The 21,659-nt window shown below is 45.0% G+C and overlaps 1 protein-coding gene across 2 annotated transcripts in view; it reads left to right on the top strand.

Moving 5' to 3' along the window:
* CCBE1 (collagen and calcium binding EGF domains 1) overlaps positions 1-21,659 on the top strand; it is a 242,094-nt gene that overhangs the window by 196,826 nt on the left and 23,609 nt on the right. For both annotated transcript variants that reach the window (XM_059894207.1, XM_059894208.1), the window contains 3 exons: positions 1,950-2,002; positions 11,631-11,765; positions 14,090-14,242. In XM_059894207.1, coding sequence (XP_059750190.1) covers positions 1,950-2,002; positions 11,631-11,765; positions 14,090-14,242 — 341 coding nt within the window. The remainder of the gene's footprint in view (positions 1-1,949; positions 2,003-11,630; positions 11,766-14,089; positions 14,243-21,659) is intronic.

The following is a 21,659-nucleotide window of genomic DNA, read 5'->3' as shown; positions in this document are numbered from 1 at the left end:
ATGCTGTTAAATTATTTTTTACTAAGATGGGATGGAAAAAATGCGTTTAAGTGTGTCTCTTCTTAAAGAGACAGAAGGTCTTGTCTAGTCTGGTCGAAGGTTCTGGCCATTTGATGGAAGTGGAAACTTGCTTTAGGACACAGATAATGCCTAATTTTCCAAATCAGTGGTTTGTGCCCCTGATTCATATATACAGATGACATGTTAACACAGGTGGCATGATAGGTTGCAGGTGATATGCAGTTCCTAGCTGGTAGATCCTATTTAACTTATTCCCTTTCTGTTCCACCTGGAAAGCATATCCAAATGCAAATGAGTCAGAATGACATTGCGCTGAGAATAACCTTGAATCTGATTTCTCTGATGGTTACAAAGAAGAGTATTTTTAATGGTAGTTTAACCCTTATAGTCAACTCCAAATATCTTGGTAAGTTCTTGAGATTTGCAGATTCACAGGACCCTGGTTAATTCTTGCTCTCTGATTCAACATAAACTAATGTTGAAAGTGGTAAAGGGAAGCTTACTTAGAAACCAGCTGGGAGAGAAGGGAAGGGAAAAGTGATGGAGATTGGAGAGATGGAGAGCTGAGATTTCCCACTTTTTCATTCATTACAAGTATATCTTCCTTTATATCATTGAACATAGTTACATGTTTGCGTCTGATAATTCCAACCTCTGGGTTATCTTAGAGTTGACACCATTAATTGTCTTTTCCCTTGAGAATAGATCACATTTATACATGTTGTGTTGTAGAGACCCTGCATCCTGATATATTCATCCAAAGAGTATTGATATTTTCCTTTTAGCAGACAGTTAATTTGATTAGACAAAAAGTGAAAACTGTTTGGCCTGTAGAAGTGGCAGCCCAAGTCTTCATTCAGCCCCTTTTGTCTTTAGCTGAGATGTTTTGGATCTGCTCTTCACACACATGGGTTAGGGGTTACCAGAAACTTGGACAGAGTTTATACACAAAATTCAGGGCTCTCCTTCTCTAGCACTATGCTTTCCAGGATTCCTTCTCAATTTCTCATGGCTCTGGATCCCAAGGCTTTGTCCTCTGTTTGATCAGGCCAAAAATTACTGCAGGTTTTCTCTCAGACTTTTAGCTTCCACATGGCAACTGTGATCTGCAGACAGGATAAAGCCCTAAAAAGCAGGAATATTACCCTCTGTCAGTCCCTTGTTGAAAATTTCAACTGTCCTCCTAAATCTGTCTGCTTTAACTCTCCAGAATCATCAGGTAGTTGTTTGCTTCTGTTTTGTCCAGAGTTTATTGTTGTTGTCTGCAGAGGGGGCTGGTCTCTTAGGAGGTCACAACTCCATACCAGAGATACGATCCCTACAGTAGAGATTTGCATTTTGAACTGATGGCACCATTTCTTGGGCAGAGATGTAAGTCTTGGATGTTTATGTTAAAATTTGCCTGTTAGCCATTCTTAAAATTCAGATATTTTAGGTATCTTTAGGTACCTTATGTGGTACAGGTGTTTAAAAAAAAAAAAAGGGGAGGGGGAGTCAGAATGCTTGGATTCCAGTCCCAGGCTTGATAATAATAAGTTACCTAATTATTATATGGTAATTATCAATCATTATGTTATAATTAGCCTAATGTTACTGTAATTAGCTCATATAATTAGCAAGTCATGTGAATCCTTGACCTGTAGGATGATAAGCCACTAATCATCTAATATAAATATCTTGAAGTCTCAGGGTTAATTCACTTCATAGGATTCAAAGGATTAATGTCCTATATTAGGTGGGGAAAAGGTGTGGTCATATGGTAGTGATAATATTTTTTCTGTTTATCTCATTTTCCTTCTACCCCGACTTTCCTTTATGCCTCAGTTCTTCCTGGGCGCAAGTTATTTCATTCAAAATCGCTTATTGTAAAGAATTTTATTTTTAATCTAACATAGCACATTTAAAATGCATTTTTGTTTGTCTCTTAGGAGGAAGTGCTGCAAAGGGTATAAATTTGTCCTTGGACAATGCATCCCAGAAGGTATGTAATATAACGGATTATATCTTCTCACCTTGTTTATGACTAATAACCAGAGGTCTGTAAAGTTCAGATGTACACGGAACATATGTATGTTACCGGTGCATGCATGTGTAATTTCTCTCTTTTTTTGGCTCTAAATTCTTCTAATGCCAATTTGGTTATACATGTCAGGCTTTATCTAAATCATTACATAGCATTTACATGTATATTGAGTAATTCTTGTATCTCCGGTTTTGTGTTGTAGAGGCTGTAATTCCCTAGTCAGTATTTCATGCACAGTTAGAACACAGCCATCTTCCCCAACCTCTCTACCTGCTTTTCATCTGCTAAACGTGAAGCCCCTTGATCATCAGCAAACACTGCTCAGCCCAGCACTGAAGAGACAGAGTGATGTAAGACGTGGCCCAGCCCTCAAGCTGGGAGACAGCATGTGGATGGCATGGAATCAGAGAGACCTGGATTTTAATCATGCTTCCATGTTGTCGTAATCCATTTGCACTGCTGTGACAAAAATACGTTAGACTGTGTGGAGGCTGGGAAGTCCAAGAGCAAGGCACTGGAAAGTCCAGTGTCTGGTGAGCGCTTCCTGGTTCATAGACAGCCATCTTCTTGCTGTGTCTTCACATGGTGGAAAGGGCAAGGGAGCTCTCTGGAGTCTCTTTTATAAGGGCACTAATTCCATTTATGAGGGCTTCACCCTCGTGATCTAATAATCTCCCAAAGGCCCCCACCTAATACCATCACACTGGGGGTTAGGGTTTCAAAATATGAATTTCAGGAGGACACAAACATTCAGTCCATAACACACATCCTGCTAGCTATGACCTTGGGCACGTGACTTTTTAAACCTTAGTTTTTGCAGAAAGTGTTAGTACTTGACTCATGTGGTGGCTTTAAGAGGATTACCGCATGTAAAGTACTTGGAACAGAGGCTGGCTCTTATTAGGTGCTTGATAACTCGTGGTTGCTGTTATTACTAACAACTGCAATATGCATAGTAGAGGCACACATATTGCAGAAGGGGCACATAGTCCCAGAGACCAGAGCGGTCAGAGGTGGTCTCGAGACGGAGAGGAGTTTGGAGCTAGGTTATGAGGAAGGCTGCTCAGGACTTAGACAAGAAGGAGGAAGAGAACTGTAAAAGATTCCAGGCAGAGCACTGATACAGAAAACACTAAGAACTGTTGGAAGAGCATGAGATTAGTTTGCCCAGGGCTGGGCTGGGGACAGGTGAGTAGGTAATGGGAAATAGTTTTCTTCACTGTTGGCCAAGAATCCAGGTCTCTCTAGTGGACTTGGAGCCCAGCCAAGCTAATTATATTGCATTATCTCATAGGGAGCAGTTTCTTTATCAGTTAGAGATAAATGAATCCTTCTTATTTATTGCGCTCTTTTACAGAAGAGTTCATTAAGCCATAGCTGTCAACTCCGAGAAAGCTGCTTTAGGAAGGCTGGTTAGGAAATCTCTTCACATACGTTGGTTTATATTGGTCTCTCCAAGATGGAATTTCTCACTGCCAGCTAGTTCTGTTAGAGCTCGGTGGGAAAAAAAAACCACAGAGGTCAAAATAATTGCATTCTTTTATAAGCCAGCTTTTCTCAGCCACCAGCTGAGTCCTTTATATTTCAATTTTGCAGATACAGAAAGATAATGAAGTTTAGGCCCATCAATTTAAGATCCCAGTTAAGGACCTTGCCCAACCTGATTAAAAACACATTACATGGATACCACATGCTTAGAGTTTCTTTAAATGATAGGTGTTGTGGTTTCAAACATCTAAGCCTAGAACCAGTCTCCCTCTCCCTGCAGTAAGACGTTATCAGCACCTAAGATTAATGTAACTTAGAACTGAACATTTCCAAGAAAAGTGGTCCCAAGTGCTGAAAGTTGCTTTGCCGTAACTAACTCTGTTCTGTCGCTTTTCACTAGAACACTTCTTAAAGTTGATTTGTTTTCCTCTGTGGGAATAAGTCAGTGTGTGTGTGTGTTTGTGTTTATGACTAAAGATATCTTTCATCATAAATGTTTCTGTTACCCAAGGATGCAAAGTGTAGGATTTCAGAAAAGATGGTGTATTAGTCACGATTCTCCAGAGAAACAGAGATTTATTTTAAGGAACTGGCTCCCGAGATTGTAGAGGCAGGCAAGTCCAAAATCTGCAGGGTAGGCCAGCAGGCTGCAGACCTCAGGAAGAGTTACAGTTTGAGTCTGAAGGGCCATGTGCTGGCAGAATTCCCTCTTTATCAATGGAGGGCCATCGTTTTTCTATTTAGACCTTCAACTGATTGGAGGAGACCAGCCCACAGTGTGGAGGGCAATCTGCTTTACTCAGCGTCTACTGATTTAAATGTTAATCTCATTAAAAAAAAAAAAAATCTCTGCAGAAAATTCTAGAAAAATGGCCAGATATTCGGGTACTGTGGCCTAGCCAAGTTAACCTTTAAAATAGCCATTACAGATAATAGAAAGAGATTAGAATTTCTAAACAAATATGCTAGTGAGTAGAAGCTGCCATTTAAAAGTGTTGTTGCCTCATTTGTTTAAGTGTCAGCAACTTGTGGCCTGTGAGCCACATCTGGCCCACCACCTGGTTTGTAAATAAAGCTTTATTGAAGCACAGACATACCCATTCGCTTAAATTTTGTCTATGGCGACTTTTGCCCTGCAACAGCAGAGTTGAGTAGCTGCAACAAAGTCCTGCAAAGCCGAAAGTATTATCTAGCCCCTTTACAGAAAAAGTTTGCCAACCCCTGCCATAATTGTTATCTACATTGCCCAGGGGGTAGGGTAATCAGATTTGTTCTAGTTCAGCAACTACTAATTGAACTTAAACTGTAGGAAGAGAATAGTGCTGGTTACTCCAGGGGACACGGTTCCTTTCAGTTATCCAAACAATCATTAGAACTAATAGTAAAAGAAGCTAAAAAGCAGGTCAAGCTTTGACTAGGTGTCAGGCACTGTGCTTAATGCATCATCCAATTTATTCTTCCTAAAAGCACCATGAAGCTGGTCTTATTGTTCTCCCTATTTTATAGGTAAGGAAGTTGAGTCTTAAAGACCTCAGGATCACAGAGAGAGTGGCAGAGTGGGGAGGGTTGGCCCCAGACCCTGTGCTCTTCATCATACCGCTTCATGCCTCCTAGAATAGAGCCTGGCACAGAGTAGGCATTCAGCAAATATGGCAGAGCAGGATCGAGTCCTGTGGGGATTGGTGGGATGCAGAAACTAAACTCTGTTGAGGACTTCAAGGAAGTCTTCTTAAAAAAGTGACGTTTGCATTGGGACTTGAGAAACTAGATAGGGTATCAACAGTAATAAAATGCTGAGAATAAGAGTGGAGGGGTTGATTGGACATTATAAAGGGTGAAAACAGAATAAACAAAAATGTAACAGTAAGCCATGGATGTGATAAGGGATGATGGGGAAGAGAGTGTATTCCTTATCAAAGTGTAAGGAATTCATAAATGAGTCTTAAGGTTGGAAGCGTAGTCTCAGGGATAGAACACCAGACCTCAAATGCAAGAGTGTGAGCCATTTATATTTAATGTTGATGAGCATAGCATTTACAGGCTTTTTGAGCAAGGTGGTGACACTCACAGAGCTATACTTTCAGAATATTACTGGCCTGACGGTGTTACATAGAGTGGACTTAAGGGGGAAGAATCTTGAGATGAGGATTTACAAGGGAGGTTCTGAAGATCTGAGTTAGAATGGTGCCAAGAGAAATAGGACAGGTGAAAATAGAGAAACTGTAGAGGGAAAAGCTACAGAGCAGGAAGCTGGTGGTCTCTGGAAAACCATCAAAAATGGAAAGTTGAATAAATTCACTAACCTTGCTACCTCCAGAAACCCCACAAAGTAGGGCAGGGGGAAGGTGTGTTGTGGATGCCGGGGGTTCACAAAAGACATATAAACCCACAAAAACAGAGAAAAAGGAAGAGGAGATAACAGCAACAAAAATTTGGAATCTGGAGAACAGAGAGGTTGTAAATAACTTAGCAAAATGGGAAAGATGAATCCTTAACCAGCATCAGGGGAAACTAAGGAGCAATCCAATTTACACCAAAACAAATAACAATCAGAAAAACTAAAAGTTTCCAGAAGCAGAGGTACTAGGAAGTGAAAAACGATGTCAACACAGAAGGATTGACTGAAAATCTGTTTAAGAAGAAGTCGGACTCCCAGAACTTGTCCTTCACTCCACAGAGACAGAATATTGCACCTTCCAAGACCAAGCACAAGACCAGAGATGTATTCTTTTGAGAGGGTACTTGGAGGCTGTTGGGACTGAGGGTGCCAGTCAGAGGTGAAGGTAGGGTTCTGATACTGAAAATGGAAGGATTTAGTAAAGGATTATCATGCATTAAATGTTACACTCAACCTTCTTCTCCACTTGAGTTCCAAAAGTTCCTGACTTTACTGTCAGGCAAGGATTTGGAAATGTCTTCTGTGGATGTTCTGGATGATTCAGGAAAAAAGTCCTAAAGAAACTGACATTAAAATGCACGAGGCAAATCACTTAAATGAAGCCCAGGCTATTTACAGTAGCCAGGACACAGAAGCAACCTAAGGGTCCATCGACAGATGAATGGATAAAGAAGATGTGGCACATATATACAATGGAATATTACTCAGCCATGAAAAGAAATGAAATTGAGTTATTTGTAGTGAGGTGGATGGACCTAGAGTCTGTCATACAGAGTGAAGTAAGTCAGAAAGAGAAAAACAAATACCGTATGCTAACACATATATATGGAATCTAAAAAAAAATGGTTCTGATGAACCTAGGGGCAGAACAGGAATAAAGACGCAGACGTAGAGAATGGACTTGAGGGCACGGGGAGGGGGAAGGGGAGGCTGGGATGAAGTGAGAGAGTGGCATGGACATATATACACTACCAAATGTAAAATAGATAGTTAGTGGGAAGCAGCTGCATAGCAGAGGGAGATCAGCTGGTGCTTTGTGACCACCTCGAGGGGTGGGATAGGGAGGGTGGGAGGGAAGCTCAAGAGGGAGGAGATATGGAGATATATGTATATGTATAGCTAATTCACTTTGTTATACAGCAACAACTAATACAACAATGTAAAGCAATTACACTCCAATAAAGATGCTAAAAAAAAAAATTAAGCCTAGTGTTTATAAAGTCTACCACATGCAAAGAGCTTCTATTTAGCTGATTTTATAGCCTTCTATTCAATATTTAGCTAATTTTATAGCTTTGCTTCTATTTAGCTATAAATTTTTTATATTTTAGCTATTGTATTTAACCATGAATCAGTTACAGCAGACGTCCAAACAGGAAAAGGATCACCAGTCATTAGAGGAAAACCTACAAAAGAAACATACAGGAAAAAAAGAAAAAGAGTCTTAGAGAAAACACCACACAGAAAGAAGAAAACTTCAAAGTAACTACCATTTATACGTCAGTGAGTTACAAAAATGGTATAGCATCCATGGGACCAGACATGGTGTTATTAAAAAAGGTCATTCAAAGAAGAAATAAAGAATCCTTGGAAATTAAAAACATGATAAAATGAGAACAGGAAAAAGGTTGGTAGATGAGATTGTGAAAATCTCTCAGGACCTGGAGCAAAAGATCAAAGAAATAAAAAATAGTAAAAGAAAAATATGAGAATATTATTAGAGGACCAGTCCAGGGGATGCAACATCCAAATAAGAGTTCCACACAGAACAGAGGAAGAAGAAGAGAGTAAATCGTTAAGGATATAATTCAAGAAAATTCTCTAGAATTGAAGGATATGAATTTCTAGATTAAAAGAGCCTACCAAAAATTGATAGGGGTCCCACATAAAGACATCATTGTGAAATGTTAGTACCTTGGGGCAAAAAGAAAATACTAACATTTTTCAAAGAGGGGAGAATGAGATTTGAAAGATCAAGAATTAGAATCTTATAGGACTTATCCATAGCAGGACTGAAAGCTAGAAGACAGGGGAGCGGTTCCTTCAAAACTCTGAGGTAGCTTTCCAAACTTAGAATTATATACCCTAACTAGCCATAAGGGTTGAAAAAAGACATTTTCAGGCACACATGATTTCAAAATTTTAAATCCTGTAAGACCTTTCTCAGTCTCTCTCCCCTCCCACCTTGTTCACTCTCCCAGCCCTGTTCTCAGTACTTAATAAGCCAGCAGCCAACAAGGCAGAAATGTGGTTTCCAGAGTACCAGTCACAGAGTAGCTCATGGAAGTGGAAGTTTGAAGCTAAGAGAGAAAGTTCACAACTGCCCCCCCAAATATACAAAATAATTATTATTTTTATTGAAGTATAGTTGATATTCAGTTTTGTTAGCTTCAGCTGTAACGGCAAAGTGATTCAGCTGTATATATATATTTTTCAGATTCTTTTCCATTATAGGTTATTACAAGATATTGAATATAGTTCCCTCTGCTATACAGTAAATCTTTGTTGTTTATCTATTTTATATATAGTAGTGTGTATCTGCTAATCCCATAGTACTAATTTATCCCTCCCCCACTCTTTCCCCTTTGGTAACCATAAGTTTGTTTCCTATGTCTGTGAGTCTGTTTCTGTTTTGTAAATAAACTGATTTGTATTATATTTTAGATTCCAAATGTAAGTGATTATATTTGTCTTTCTGTGTCTGACTTATTTCACTTAGTGTTACATGCTCCAGGTCCATCCATGTTGCTGGAAATGGCATTATTTCATTCCTTCTTGGGGCTGAGGAATATTCCATTGTATATATGTACCACATCTTCTTTATCCATTCATCTGTTGGTGGACATTTAGGCTGCTTGCATGTCTTGGCTATTGTAAATAGTACTGCAATGAACATTGGGTGCACATGGTACTAGATAATTATTTTAATTCCAGGGAAAACAAAAGGGTCTTCAAGGAAGGATAGGGAATTAGAGTATACTTCCAGGCTTAGCAAAAAATATCTTTTATATTGTCATTATGGTGCCAACACTGAAGACTTATAAAACCAAAATTTCAGTGTAACGACAGGGGCAAAATGAAGGAGTAGGAAGCATGGACGTGGTTGAGGAAACGGTGATAAAGCTGAACGTGTCTCGTCCATGACTGGAAATCCATAGAGAGTATTCAGCACACAAAGGAGGAGGAAGCAATGCAAGCTGGCTGTTTAGAGACGCAGAGGTAAATCATAAAAGAATCAGCCAGAGGAGCTGGAAGTGGTACCTCAAGAGAGCTGGAATGAGGAGGAAATCAGGGCTGCTGTTTTTCAAAACAGGTCTTTTCTTTCTCTTTTTTTTTTTTTTTTTTTTTAGCATTTTGCTATCTCTTTTTTATAAACTAATTTTTATTAGAGTATAGTTGCTCTACAATGTTGTGTTCGTTCCTACTGTACAGCAAAATGAATCAGCTATACATACACACATATATCCCCTCTTTTTTGGATTTCCTTCCCATTTAGGTCACCACAGTGCATTACATAGAGTTCCCTATGCTATACAGTAGGTTCTCATTAGTTATCTATTGTACACATAGTATCAATAGTGTATATACGTCAATCCCAATTTCCCAATTCATCCCACCACCCCCTCCCCCCCTCCCCCCCTTTCCCCACCTTGGTGTCCATACGTTTGTTTGTTCTCTACGTCTGTGTCTCTATTTCTGCTTTGCGATTAAGATCATGTATACCATTTTCCTAGATTCCACATGTATGTCAGAAAGAGAAAAACAAATATCGTATATTAACACATATATGTCAAAACAGGTCTTAGCATAACAGTCCGCACGGGACTCCTGACTCTGCCCCCTTCCTCCCCTCCCTCCCTGGCAGCTGCTGGATGACGGGTACAGCTGGCCGAGCAGGGCAGCCCACAGCCAATCACGGCTGAGACCTTGCTCTTGAGCAAAAAGAGGACAGAACACGGGCTGCCTAGAGGTGATGCTTCGGCGAAGAAAACGCATTTGACCAGGGACACGTGCAGGAGGAGCAGGCCTGGAATCGCATCTGTGGGGAGGGGTATTTAGCAAGGGCCGCCTTCCAGGTCGTCCTGAGATTGGCGTGATCCTTGCTCGCTGACCCCACCCGCATCAGGGGCTGACAGCCCACCCATTACACTTCCACATGTGGCAGAGCCAAGCCAGGCTCACTCTGTTTCCAGCGATAGTTTGTCAGCACCTGGGGGAGACAGTGCAGTGATTAATGAGATGCTGGGTCTAGTCTGGAAGTAAATGTTCAGCCTGTGCCTCCTGACTTAGAGCCGAAGTCCCTTCAGAGGCTCGTTAAGTATTAGTTTGTAAGGGACTGAGAAAAGAGGAGATGCCCTGACTCGCGACGAATAGAGCATCCACCCCAGTTTGCACAGACCTAGAGCTGGAACGAGATCTCTGGCCATTCTGCTTTACCCAGCGCTGCACAGAGACATCAGTCAGCCTCCCCCACGCTCCTCCCAGCTTGCCTGACTTCCAGCACCACCCCGCCCCTCACGTTAGGACGCCAGTGCCCATCGCCAGGGCTGGCTGTTCTTCAGTATTCAGCTGGAAGGAATTCCTTGTCTCTACAGCAGTTGGTGAAAAAGAGGAAACAGGCCCCCAGGTAATTCAGCAGAGCCTGGCCACCTGAAGCTTCTTTGCTCTCTGGATGAATGACAAAAATCAACTACTGAATTGCACACTATAAAAGGGTAAATTTTGTGCCATGTGGATTATTTTTTTTTTTTAAATCAATTTTTTTTTTTAAATTACACTATACTAGGTGTGCTTTATTTATTTATTTATGGCTGTGTTGGATCTTCGTTTCTGTGCGAGGGCTTTCTCTAGTTGTGGCAAGCGGGGGCCACTCTTCATCGCGGTGCGCGGGCCTCTCACTATCGCGGCCTCTCTTGTTGCGGAGCACAGGCTCCAGACGCGCAGGCTCAGTAATTGTGGCTCACGGGCCCAGCTGCTCCGCGGCATGTGGGATCTTCCCAGACCAGGGCTCGAACCCGTGTCCCCTGCATTGGCAGGCAGACTCTCAACCACTGCGCCACCAGGGAAGCCCCCATGTGGATTATATTTTAATAAAGGTGTTCTATTTAAAATGAAAAAAAGAAAGGCAGCAAAAGAGAAATACAGTGACTCTTGATCATGGGGGAAATCCTCAAGTAGATCAATTTTTAGAAAGAATAAACATGAAAGTTTAATATCTGTAAATTGACCCTCTTAAAGTTATATGTGTCTAAGTACCCAGAGGAAAATCTCCTTTTACCCCAGGGATGGCATATTTTGGTTTGAAGATCTTTGCGCTAGATGAATTTATTTGAGGTTACTTTTACATGGTAAGCACGTTCTTCTGACATAGATTGTGCCAATCAATACACCATTAAAGTTTGTAACGATGCTCTTATAGAAAGAAAAAAAAAAAGGATGGTGAGGTGACCCAGGGAGTATCACAAGTGATATTTGCGTTTAACCATGGAGATGCCACGCACTCAGTTACCCATCGCAGCCCTCCTGGAAGATGCCCCGTGGCCTGAAGAGTTAATTCCCTCTACACATAGCTGGTCACACCACCGTTCCCCTCGAGCTGAGTGCAGCCTAGACAGTCTGTTCGCGACCAGGGCCGGGTGAGCCCCGCCTCCGTCTAGTGAATGACTGTGGTTGATTTGAGTTCACACTTCTCTCTTTCAGATTATGATGTATGTACTGAGGCTCCCTGTGAACAGCAGTGCACAGATAACTTCGGCCGAGTGCTGTGTACGTGTTACCCAGGATACCGATACGACCGGGAGAGGCACCGGAGGCGGGAGAAGCCGTACTGTCTGGGTGCGTTGGTCATGCGCGTTATTTCCTGGGTCCTGAGGATGTGCCAGATTCTGATGATTCTTTTGAACATTCTTGATCAGTGGGGACCAGCTCTCAGGAGCCACTTTGATCCCTCCCCTTACATCCTGATACTTGTTGGATGGAGTTGGGTTGGTACTATTCTAGGGGTCACTGCCTTTCACCATGATTATTAAAACAAACGATGACCAAGGGATTCTTCAGGGAGTAGATACCAGTCAGATCCTAATTGGCAGTGAGATATAAGAGCAGGAGAAGGGGAATATTATCAAATGAAAACTAGAATAAGGTGAAACAATGTAAGTGGGCACAAATGTGAAAATGCAGGAAGAACGAAACAAGGATAAGCCTTCTCTCAGAAGATGACCCGGAAGAGAGACTGGGAAGGAGGAGAGGTGTCTGTATGGCAGACACGCTGGAAATGACTCAGAGGGAGCTGAAGCCAGCCACCGGGGCACAGCTGAGCAAAGCCAGCATCATCTGTGGCCACCAGCTTGCTCCAGCCCCCCCATCCCCCACTCACTAGGCTTCCCAGCCCTGCACTCCTTGGGTGTCTGAGGCAGGTTTATGGTCATTGGCCCCTGGAGCTGCTTGCGTCAAAGTGTGGTCAGTCCATGGCTAAACTGTCTCAGAAACATCTGGGCTTATCGCTTAAAAAAAAAAAAAAAAGGTTCCTGGCCTCCCCTCCAGACTCTGAGGGTGGATGCAGAAATCTGCCTATGCACAAATGCACAGTGAAGTTTGAGGACCAGCTCAAAGATGAACTGAGGAGACTGCAGAGGGATCTGGAGAGAAAATGAACCAGCTGTGATGAGCAGCCCCCTTCTCCGCCCCAGGGGGGGCTCTGGAGAGCACCCTTTAAGAGAAGTTCTAGATGTTAGGTCTCCTGGTTTCTCCCCAGTGGCCCCTGGGATGGCCGCCCCCCACTGAACAGGAATGGAATTGAGACCACCAAGCAAACGGAGGGGGACCCATGGGCTCTCCTGCAGAGAGCACGGTAAACCCGTGTGTACCGCGATCCGAGGTCCCAGGTGCCAGGGCTCTGATTTCAGTTGTGGAGGCTCTGGGACCCGCTTCTTTTCTTTGAGGGGCTGGGGGACCAGCAACACGAGCAGTCGGCTGAGAGTCCCACCTGTTTCTCTCTCCCTTCAACCTTGTCCTTCCTCCTGTGGACAGTAGAGGCGGCCTTGTCCTTAGGCTGGAGGCAGGGGCACGTGGGCAGACGTGGTCAGCCCGAGGAATTGCAGAGGAGGTGCCAGCTGTGACGTCTTAGCTTATGGGTGACATCGTATGCATGGTATGAACTGCCAGGGGAACATCCAGATGACCACGTGCCCCTCGTGGGCACACAGGGCCTGCCAGACGTGGGTCCCAGGCAGGCTGTCCAGGGAGTGGCTGGGACGTGGTCGGCATCCTGGAGCGCGAGGTTGGGCTCTGTCCGCTGGCCCCATGTGCACAGTCTGGGGCTGTGTGTCCTGGCCGCCACCTGGTATCTTCAGCCAGTGAGCGGGAAATGGGTCTGGGCCTCCTTCTCGTCCCCTGCTGGGAAATGGCTTTGTTTCCACCCGTTCAGTAGGGGAGCAAGTCTGTGATGTGTACGGTTCACGTGGACTTTCGCTGGTTACTTGTTTGATGGTGTCGTGGCTCATTTCCACCACTCAGGAGGGGTCTGTTTGGGTCATGGATGGGGCTGAAATTTCCTGGGGAAAACGCTCTCCGTTAGACCCATTATGACTATTTTCTTTTATCAAAAGTGGCTTTTCCCAGGTATCATCACGTCTCCTAGCTGGGAAGGAGCCGTTCCTAGTGGCCTTAGGTCACCACCATGCTGTTAGGAACCTCTGGTCGTAAAGGGAACATAAAAACCCTCGGCACACTAGGGTCATTGCAGGAAATCATTTCTACGATAGTCATTTTCCAAAACGTGTTGCCATCTGTTATCTCATTTCCTCTCCCAGTGAGCCCTGCAAAAGTATTTAGGGCAGGCTTCACTGCCGTGTTCTATAGTGAGAGCTTTGGAGGCTAGCAGTGCCTGCACCAAGCCACGAGACTTGGCGGTGGCAAAGCCACAACCAGGAACCCCGTCACTGATCAGTTTGTAACCACGGTGACACTGCCCGAAGTGCTCTTGTCATGAATGGCCCACATCTCTAGCTTCCTGCTTTGTTCCAGGCTTCGGTGACGGAGGTCTGGCAGAGTGTCCTTTGCAGACATTAACAGAAGGGCCAAGCCTAAGGCCGCCTGTTGTGTTGGAAGTGATCTCTCTGAAACTGTCTTAGTGTTCTCTGCGTTTGGTTCAAACCCAGATGTCGACGAGTGTGCCACCAGTAACGAAACGCTGTGTGCACACATCTGCATCAACACCTTGGGCAGCTACCGCTGTGAGTGCCGGGAGGGCTACATCCAGGAGGACGACGGGAGGACGTGCACCAAGGGGGACAAATACCCCAACGACACTGGTGAGTAGGGCAAGTAAAATTATCCCCCTAATTGGATGGAGGGAGGGAGGGATGGGCAGGCAGGCAGGCACTTGGAAACCCAATAGGCTTCCTCAGGAAGCAATGGGCAGGAAGGGGCATTTGTATGAATGGTAGGTGGGATCTGGGTAAGAGAAAGGTAGAAGGTCAAACCCCTAGAGAACTAGTGAAAGATCTGCCTGCTAGCGGCAAGGCTTGTGAGCTGGTCTTGTATTGGGAGAAGCTCTGCACCAAGCGCGGAGGTGCGGTATGCTCACGGACAGATCAGTGGAACTTAGTTACGAGCTGAGACCAAACTAGGAGGAGCAGAGATGAGGCCAGAAACACTGGGTTCTCGCAAAGAAAAAAAAAAAGGGGGGCTTAATAAAAACAGGAAACACTTCTGTGTAAGGCAGCAATCTATTTCAGCGCTACTCAAAGTATAGTCTGTGGCCCCGTGCCTGCCCGTGAGCTGTTATTTGGTTCATGTTCAGGTAAAAAAACAGAAGTTGAGGGTGTTGAGAAACACTTTCCAGTCGTTCATTTTTATTGCATTTAGCAAGCCCGGTCCACACTGATGTGGAGAACTTTTAGAAGCTGGCCTTTCTTCACAGAGTTTGAGAAGCTGCTTTACATTATTTTGACCAGATTCAGCCGAGATGTCTGATCACTTAGGGATGTGATCAGCTTGAATGTTGGGTCATTGCCTTATTTAAGTGTGGAGGGGAGGGAGGGAGGAAGGAAAGGGCATTCCTGTGTCTCCAACCCTTGTGGGCCAGGAAGCTGCTGTCATCCTCCTGAGCTCAGAGTTCAGCTCTGACTCCTCGGGAGGGGAAAGTGGCAGGACCACTGTCGTCTGTTGGGAGAGGTTAGCTGGGCCTGGGCCACCTCTGGGTGGCGAGGGGGCTCCCAGGGCAAATCATCTCTACCAAGAAACGCAGGGGAATGGAAGGACCCGAACTGTTCGGCACTCAAGAGATCGCAGTTCTTCCGTGTAACCTGAGATTCACAAAAGGGTGGAAGGCCGTTGCCATCAGCTGAGGACAGCAAACAGCTGGGGACCAGCTGTCTCACACGGAAAAACTGCAAAGCAAATCCTGAAGAGCAAGCGGGTTGAGTCATGAGGAAGCCAGCATACGTTAGAAGTAACGCGAAAGGTCTGCTCGCAGTCAGCTCAGGCTTGGGCAACTTGGGGTCACTGGAATGACTCAGAGGGCTTCGTGTGACACTCTTTAAAGCCTGAAGCATGTGGGACCTGGGCGCCCAGAGGTGCTAAAAGCAGGGGTAATCAGTCTTTCAGGCATTTCTCAGACATTTTCAAAACATTTTTTCAGACCACTTTTTAATTATTACTCAGAATTAAAATCACTTCACTTTTGTCCCATGGTGGAGAAGGTTTGGGGGAGGGGGATGTGTAACTTACCTCTTAGATTATGTCCTTCGTTGAAAGGAAGAATCTCACTGAAAAATGAGATGCAGATTTTTAGCCACTGATGTATTAGTGATGGGCTGACTTGAGAGGTAGCAAGAAGAAAGCAGCTTTCTAATTTTTCATTTTGGAATTGGATTTCCAGCTGTGCTCCAAGCCAGGGAGTTCCGTGGGCTTGGGCTGAGGGGGTCCTCAAGCCCGTAACCCTGTTGTGTCTTTGCCTTATATTTCTATTCAGGTGAAATCCCGTTTACCTGGGTGTGAAGGGCAGCCTTGAGCAACCCAATCTAGAGGAAACCGCAGAGGTGGCAGCAACAACTGCTGAGTCTCAGGGTGGGGTTAGACGGTAGGGATCTCTAAATAGTAGGAACCGGGTCACCCGTGAGCACTTCCCACCTGGTGGGGCAGAGTGGTCTGCTCGGAGACCCGACCTTAACTAGCAGAGACCACAGGAGTCGGATGGAATTTCCAGAGCCTAGGGGAAGATTTTATACACTGAATCTACTTGTTCTTTGGTCTCAGGTGGCCTCCACCTCTTGCACTAATTCCTAGTTTCCCCAACATAATCCCTCTGAAGTCACCCTGCTTACTGTGTGGTACCCCAGGAATGGGTCTGAGCCGGAGGCAGTGACAAGGTAGGCCTTGGTGGGACATGCTCACCCCCTGCCTCACTCTTGGGCAGTGTGGACCCAGAGAGGAGCCCAGCCCAAGGGCCAGGGCATGGGAAGGTCCCACTGCAGCTTTGATATTAGCAGTCTCTTGTGCTGAGTCGGTCCTGGGACCACACTCCTCTGTTTCCTTTCCTGAGAGATGAATTGTACTTCTTTAAAAAATGTCCAAACACACAAAATTTTCAGTATAAGAGGTCAAGAATTTAAGTGATAACCATTTTGACTTCTAAGGCTGAGAATTTGGTAAAAAATCTGAGCATTCTTAAATATTAATTGGTTTTGTACCTTCTGTACTGTTACTGTCATTTAAAGACATATTTTATCAACCAGTTATTACAGCATTTCCCCATGTTATCGTCTATAGGACTTTGGGGTCCTGGGAGGTGTGAATTAGCCTTTCTTTGTTTGAAAGGTTCTGTGTTCAGATGTTCGGGGGAGAATGCATTACTGCACCAACTTCTGCAGGGATTCATAATGTGAGTGCGTTGAAAGCTCTGAGGTTGCCATTAAAAAATGTTAATTTTGATTAAACCTGCACTTCCCAAAATTATTTTCTGAAGAAACACTTCAAAGCATCTCACAGATGACGGTGTCCTGAAAAATACAGTTTGGAAAACTCTAACTTATTAGCATCAAAGAGCTGAGCCCTGGGGCCCAAAGTTGGTAAGTCATCTGGTCGACTTTCAGGCGAGGATGTTGTCATCGCCAGATGAAGCAGCCAAAGCCAGAGGCGGGGAGCTGTTGGCTGCCGACTACAGAGCAGCTAATGAGTGAAAACAGGCCGATACTCTTCCACTCTGCCCTCCAGAGAGAGAGTTTGTTCCTGCTTACAGTGATTTAAACGGGCAATGTCCTTCTGTTTAATCAGTAAGAACGTCTAGTGGTATAACGCTGAGCTTTCTTGTAACACCTCAACTCCCTGCACAGATGAGCCTAGGCTTTGAATTCTCTCCTCTTTGTCCTCCCTCCTCATCTTCTTCCAGATATCACAGCTACAAATAGTTTGTGTTTTTTTGGGGGGGGTTGGGGGGTGCCGTACTGCGAGGCATGGGGGACCTTAGTTCCCCCACCAGGGATGGAACCCACGCCCCCTGCAGTGGAAGCGTGGAGTGTTCACCACTGGACCGCCAGGGAAGTCCCCACATAGTTTTAAAAACTGAAACAGTCCCACTGTTTCTATTGTATCCCAACTGCCGTGCCCGCAGCAGCAGCATTCTAGAATTTCTCAGTATTTAATTTTCAGTGACTGGTCTCTACTGAATTCACCACACAGGCACAGAGGACTCACGTTTGGTTTTAGTGTTTTATTAAGAAAAACATACCAACACCGGTAACCAAGGGCGTCGGGGGTCAGGGACTGAGGGGAGTAATTCGTACACGTAATTAAAATTATGGGAAAGGACAGGCACATTCTATGCCTTGAACGTTAGAATCATTACTCAAGTGATGGGCCCCTGAGAAGATGGGGGGCTGGTTTTGATGATTCGGGCAACAAAAGCAAGTGTCCTGGGTTCATCTCTGCAGCAGCTGTGATGCAATGGAAACTTCCTTGGCTTGGAAGGTAGGAGAGCTGGTAACCAGAGCTGCTGGGTGTCATTGGGCAGCTCTCCGGATCTCAGTTTCCTCCTCTGTGTAGACACAGAGGTGTTGGATTAGGTGAGCTCTGAAGACCCTTTTACCATCACAAATCTTTTTCACAATTTGGTGTGATTTAGCATCAGCAAAAGTAGCCGAAGCCCTACCTGCCCCATGAGTCCCTGTGCGGTTTTCATTTCTTTGTCCTTTATCTAGACGAGTGTCAAGACTCTAAGGCATGCCCAGCCTCAGCACCTTCTAAACTGAGAGCTTTCCCTACCGTATCTAAAAGATGAATAATTAACACCCAGATACTCAGCTCAACAGTAAGGAAAGTTAGGGGGCTGGACCAGCCCTGCATCTGGAACGTCAGAGGCCAGCCACGCCGTTTCATCCATTCTAGATTAATTGATAAGCCCAATATTTCATCACAGTCATTTTTTTCAAGAAGAGATAAGGATGCTGGAGTACAAGCACACATGATCTAAATCCCCCTCCCCTCCCTTTTTTTTTTTTTTTTTTTTTTTAACCTTTGCGTTGACTGGTGTCTGTAACATTCCAGTGAGAGGAATTGTACATCGAACACAATGTCAGCTCATTCAGGAAGTGAGTGGACAGCAGCAGGGCTGGCCTCAGAACGGCCTCTGCCCGTGGAAAGGTGGTCATGCGCCCACGGGCGCGGGAACACAAGCCGTCTGGCTAGTGGGCAGGAAGGGCACTCTCCATCGCTTCCATTTTTTCGTCTTTGCAAATATATGTCTGGAGCCAGTGTAGGCACCCCAGGGCGTCTGTAGCGCTGACGCAGAGACAAATAAAGGAGATGCTGGCTCCGTAGTAATTAGCTTTCTGGTCTCTGTTTTTCAACTTTTCTTTTCTGATAAAGTGACCTTGACCCCCAACATCAGTTATTTCAGGGAAGGCCAGGTGTTTCATGTAACTTTCAAGCTCTACTAATCCATGGGTCAGCCATTCTCAACCTGGGGATCTTTAAAAAGGCTGATGCCGTTCCCTTGTTCTGACCCCCAGACGGGTGGCGTGCAGCGTGGTTGGCAAGAATTTTAAACCCTCACCCCCGCCACTGTCCCTAGTGGTGGTGATGTGCCACCAGGGTTGAACACTACCGCCAGGGCACAGATGTGCACAATCAACTTTTAAAACCAAATGTGCTTGGTGACTGCCCGTATGAAATATGTCGAGAACATTCTTTAGTTTTCCTAAGTTGGTTAAATATTACTAATATGGTATCTCAGGAATTCTGTTTCTAACGCTTAACGATGTATATAGCCTGCTCAACATCAGTAAAAATTAGAGCTACACGACCCCCTGTGGCTAGTCAATAATATTGCACCTCTAAAATCTGAACGAGTTGGAGCAGAATGTTAAGTGATGCCTCACTTAACATGGTCATGGTCACGGTCACGGTCAGAGACAGATGACTACATCGTGAGTGGAGAGGACAGAAAACATGCCAAGTCAGAGATGTCTACCCAGATTTCTAAACGAATTATTAATGTAGCCTAGGCAAGATTGTTTTAGTTCCACGTTTGACCTTACTGTATCCTGTACTGCAACAGGATAGATGAACCCCAATTCAGAATAGATGGCATGTGCCAGGTCTGCACACACAATTATTTGTCTTCAAACTCTCTGGAAGTTCCTTCCAAAGGATGATGCAGAGAGCCCTCCCCCATCTGTAATTTCGTAGGGAACTTAATAAGCAGTGATACCAGCCATGACAACGATATTAACATTTATGGGGCACTTGCCGCATGCCCGGCCCTGCTCTGCGAACTTCCAGGGGTTATTTCCTTCATGCCTCACAGCAACCACAGGTGATGGGGTCATTGTCGTTCTGCCGTTCCAGGAACGGGCAGTCACAGAAGCTGTGACTTGCAACCTGAAAGGCACGCAGTGGCAGCATCAGGGTTCGAATCCTGAGCGTCTGACTCCGCCAGAGCCTGTGGTCCTTGCTCTGTTCCTCTGTGTCCACGGGAGCTTCAGAAGGCTTTTGGACAAAGTTACCCTTGTTCTCTGTGTTTTGATAATTCCGCGAAGGGACAGGCCAGGGATTTTCAGGTGAGAGGTTGCTCAACAGAGCTGCTTCCCTGGAGCAGGGTTTGTTGGAACTTGCACGTGCTTCAGAGTCACTTGGAGGCTTTGATAGAACGATGCACCAGGCCCCGATCCTGAGATTTGGCATTTCTGAGAACGGATACCCATAGGCTGGCTCTGCTGCTGCTCGTCTAGTGATCACACGGAGAATTACTGCCCTGGAGCCCACCTGCCAGACGGCCCTCAAGCGTCCTGAGCAGAACCCCCAGTAGCGGGCTCACTGCGCCCCGACAGTGCCAGATCCAGGCCCTGTAAGTGCTCGTCCTCTGCACGCGGCATTCTGGGAAACCTAAAGCAAATTACTGTCCTCCTCTGCGTCTCACTTTCCTTATCTGTAAAGGAGGTTGAACTAAAGATGTATCAATTCTAACGTTCCATGATCTAAATGAAATAGAGTCTAGAACCTGGTAAAGAGGTTATTATCATGAAAATATCAAGTTGCCTTATTCATCCCAACACTCGGTAAGTTGAGCTGAGTATACAAAAGTAGAAATGGACAGATGGGCTTTTAACTCTTGTTCACGATGGCCTGGCTCTGCCAGCGGGGCTGGTTCCTTAAAAGGAAGGCCAATCTCAAATCACTGAACAGGTATCCTCATTTATTTTACATTCTCAGTGCCTCACATGGGGCCTGGTGAATAGCAGATGCTCCTTGATGGCTAAGAGGGAGAGAGGGATGGATAGGTGAATGGGTGGATGGACAGATAAATGGATGAGAGAGATAAGTGGGTGGGGACATGGGATGGGTGAGATTGGTAGATGGGTTATGAGATGGGATTGCATATACTGACCAGTAGATGGCATGGAATGAAAGAATGCTAGGTTGGGAGAGACGGATGTCACCCAGCTGTCCTTAAACCTAACAAACCTAGAGCTGGGGTTATCTACATATACAGGAGTCCACCGTTGTCTATCATCAGTACAACCAAAGTTGGGTAAAGCTTCAGTCCTTTACCACCAAGTATATTCTTGCATACACTTCCCTCGTGTCACTATTATGTTGGAGACCAATCTAAATAACTCTTGTTCTCCTCAGATGTGTTCAAGCTCCATAGGCAAGTGGGGTTGTAAATGGTACATTAAATGAGGATAAAGAGCCTAAAGGAAATTGCCTGATTTGTAGAAAAGGTGTTGGGCTCAGATTCAGGAAACCTCAGTTCTAAACCCAAATCAGTTAATAACTTCCAGACGTCACGGAACCTCAGTTTTCCCTCATTCTGTTGTTTGTGTTAATCCCAGAATCCTTGAAGAATCCTTTTATCAGGCAAAGAGAATTCAAAGGGCTTGGTGGGCCTGAAGACTGCCAAGCACCCTCTCCCATTTACTAGAACCCGACCTTGTGCCAAGGATTTCACAGGCATCACCCCCATATAATCATCGCAATAGCCCTGTGTCATAGGTTTTACTATTCCAGTGTTATGGTTGAGGAAATTGGGGCTTATAGACGTAAGATAACTTGCCTGAGGTCCCTGAGCTAGGTAGTGACAGAGCTGGGATATGCACCCCTCGCACTGTGACCCTGGAGGCCATGCCCTTAAATTGCATTTCACCGTCTCCAAGTGAAGACCTTTCTCATAACCCAGCTCGTTGTGACACAGCTGCGGTGTGAATGGAAACAATCCCCCGTGGCTCC

This window comes from Balaenoptera ricei, chromosome 14 (genome assembly GCF_028023285.1).
Source record: "Balaenoptera ricei isolate mBalRic1 chromosome 14, mBalRic1.hap2, whole genome shotgun sequence".
Taxonomy (NCBI): Eukaryota; Metazoa; Chordata; class Mammalia; order Artiodactyla; family Balaenopteridae; genus Balaenoptera; species Balaenoptera ricei.
This window is presented reverse-complemented; position numbering and strand designations above follow the sequence as displayed.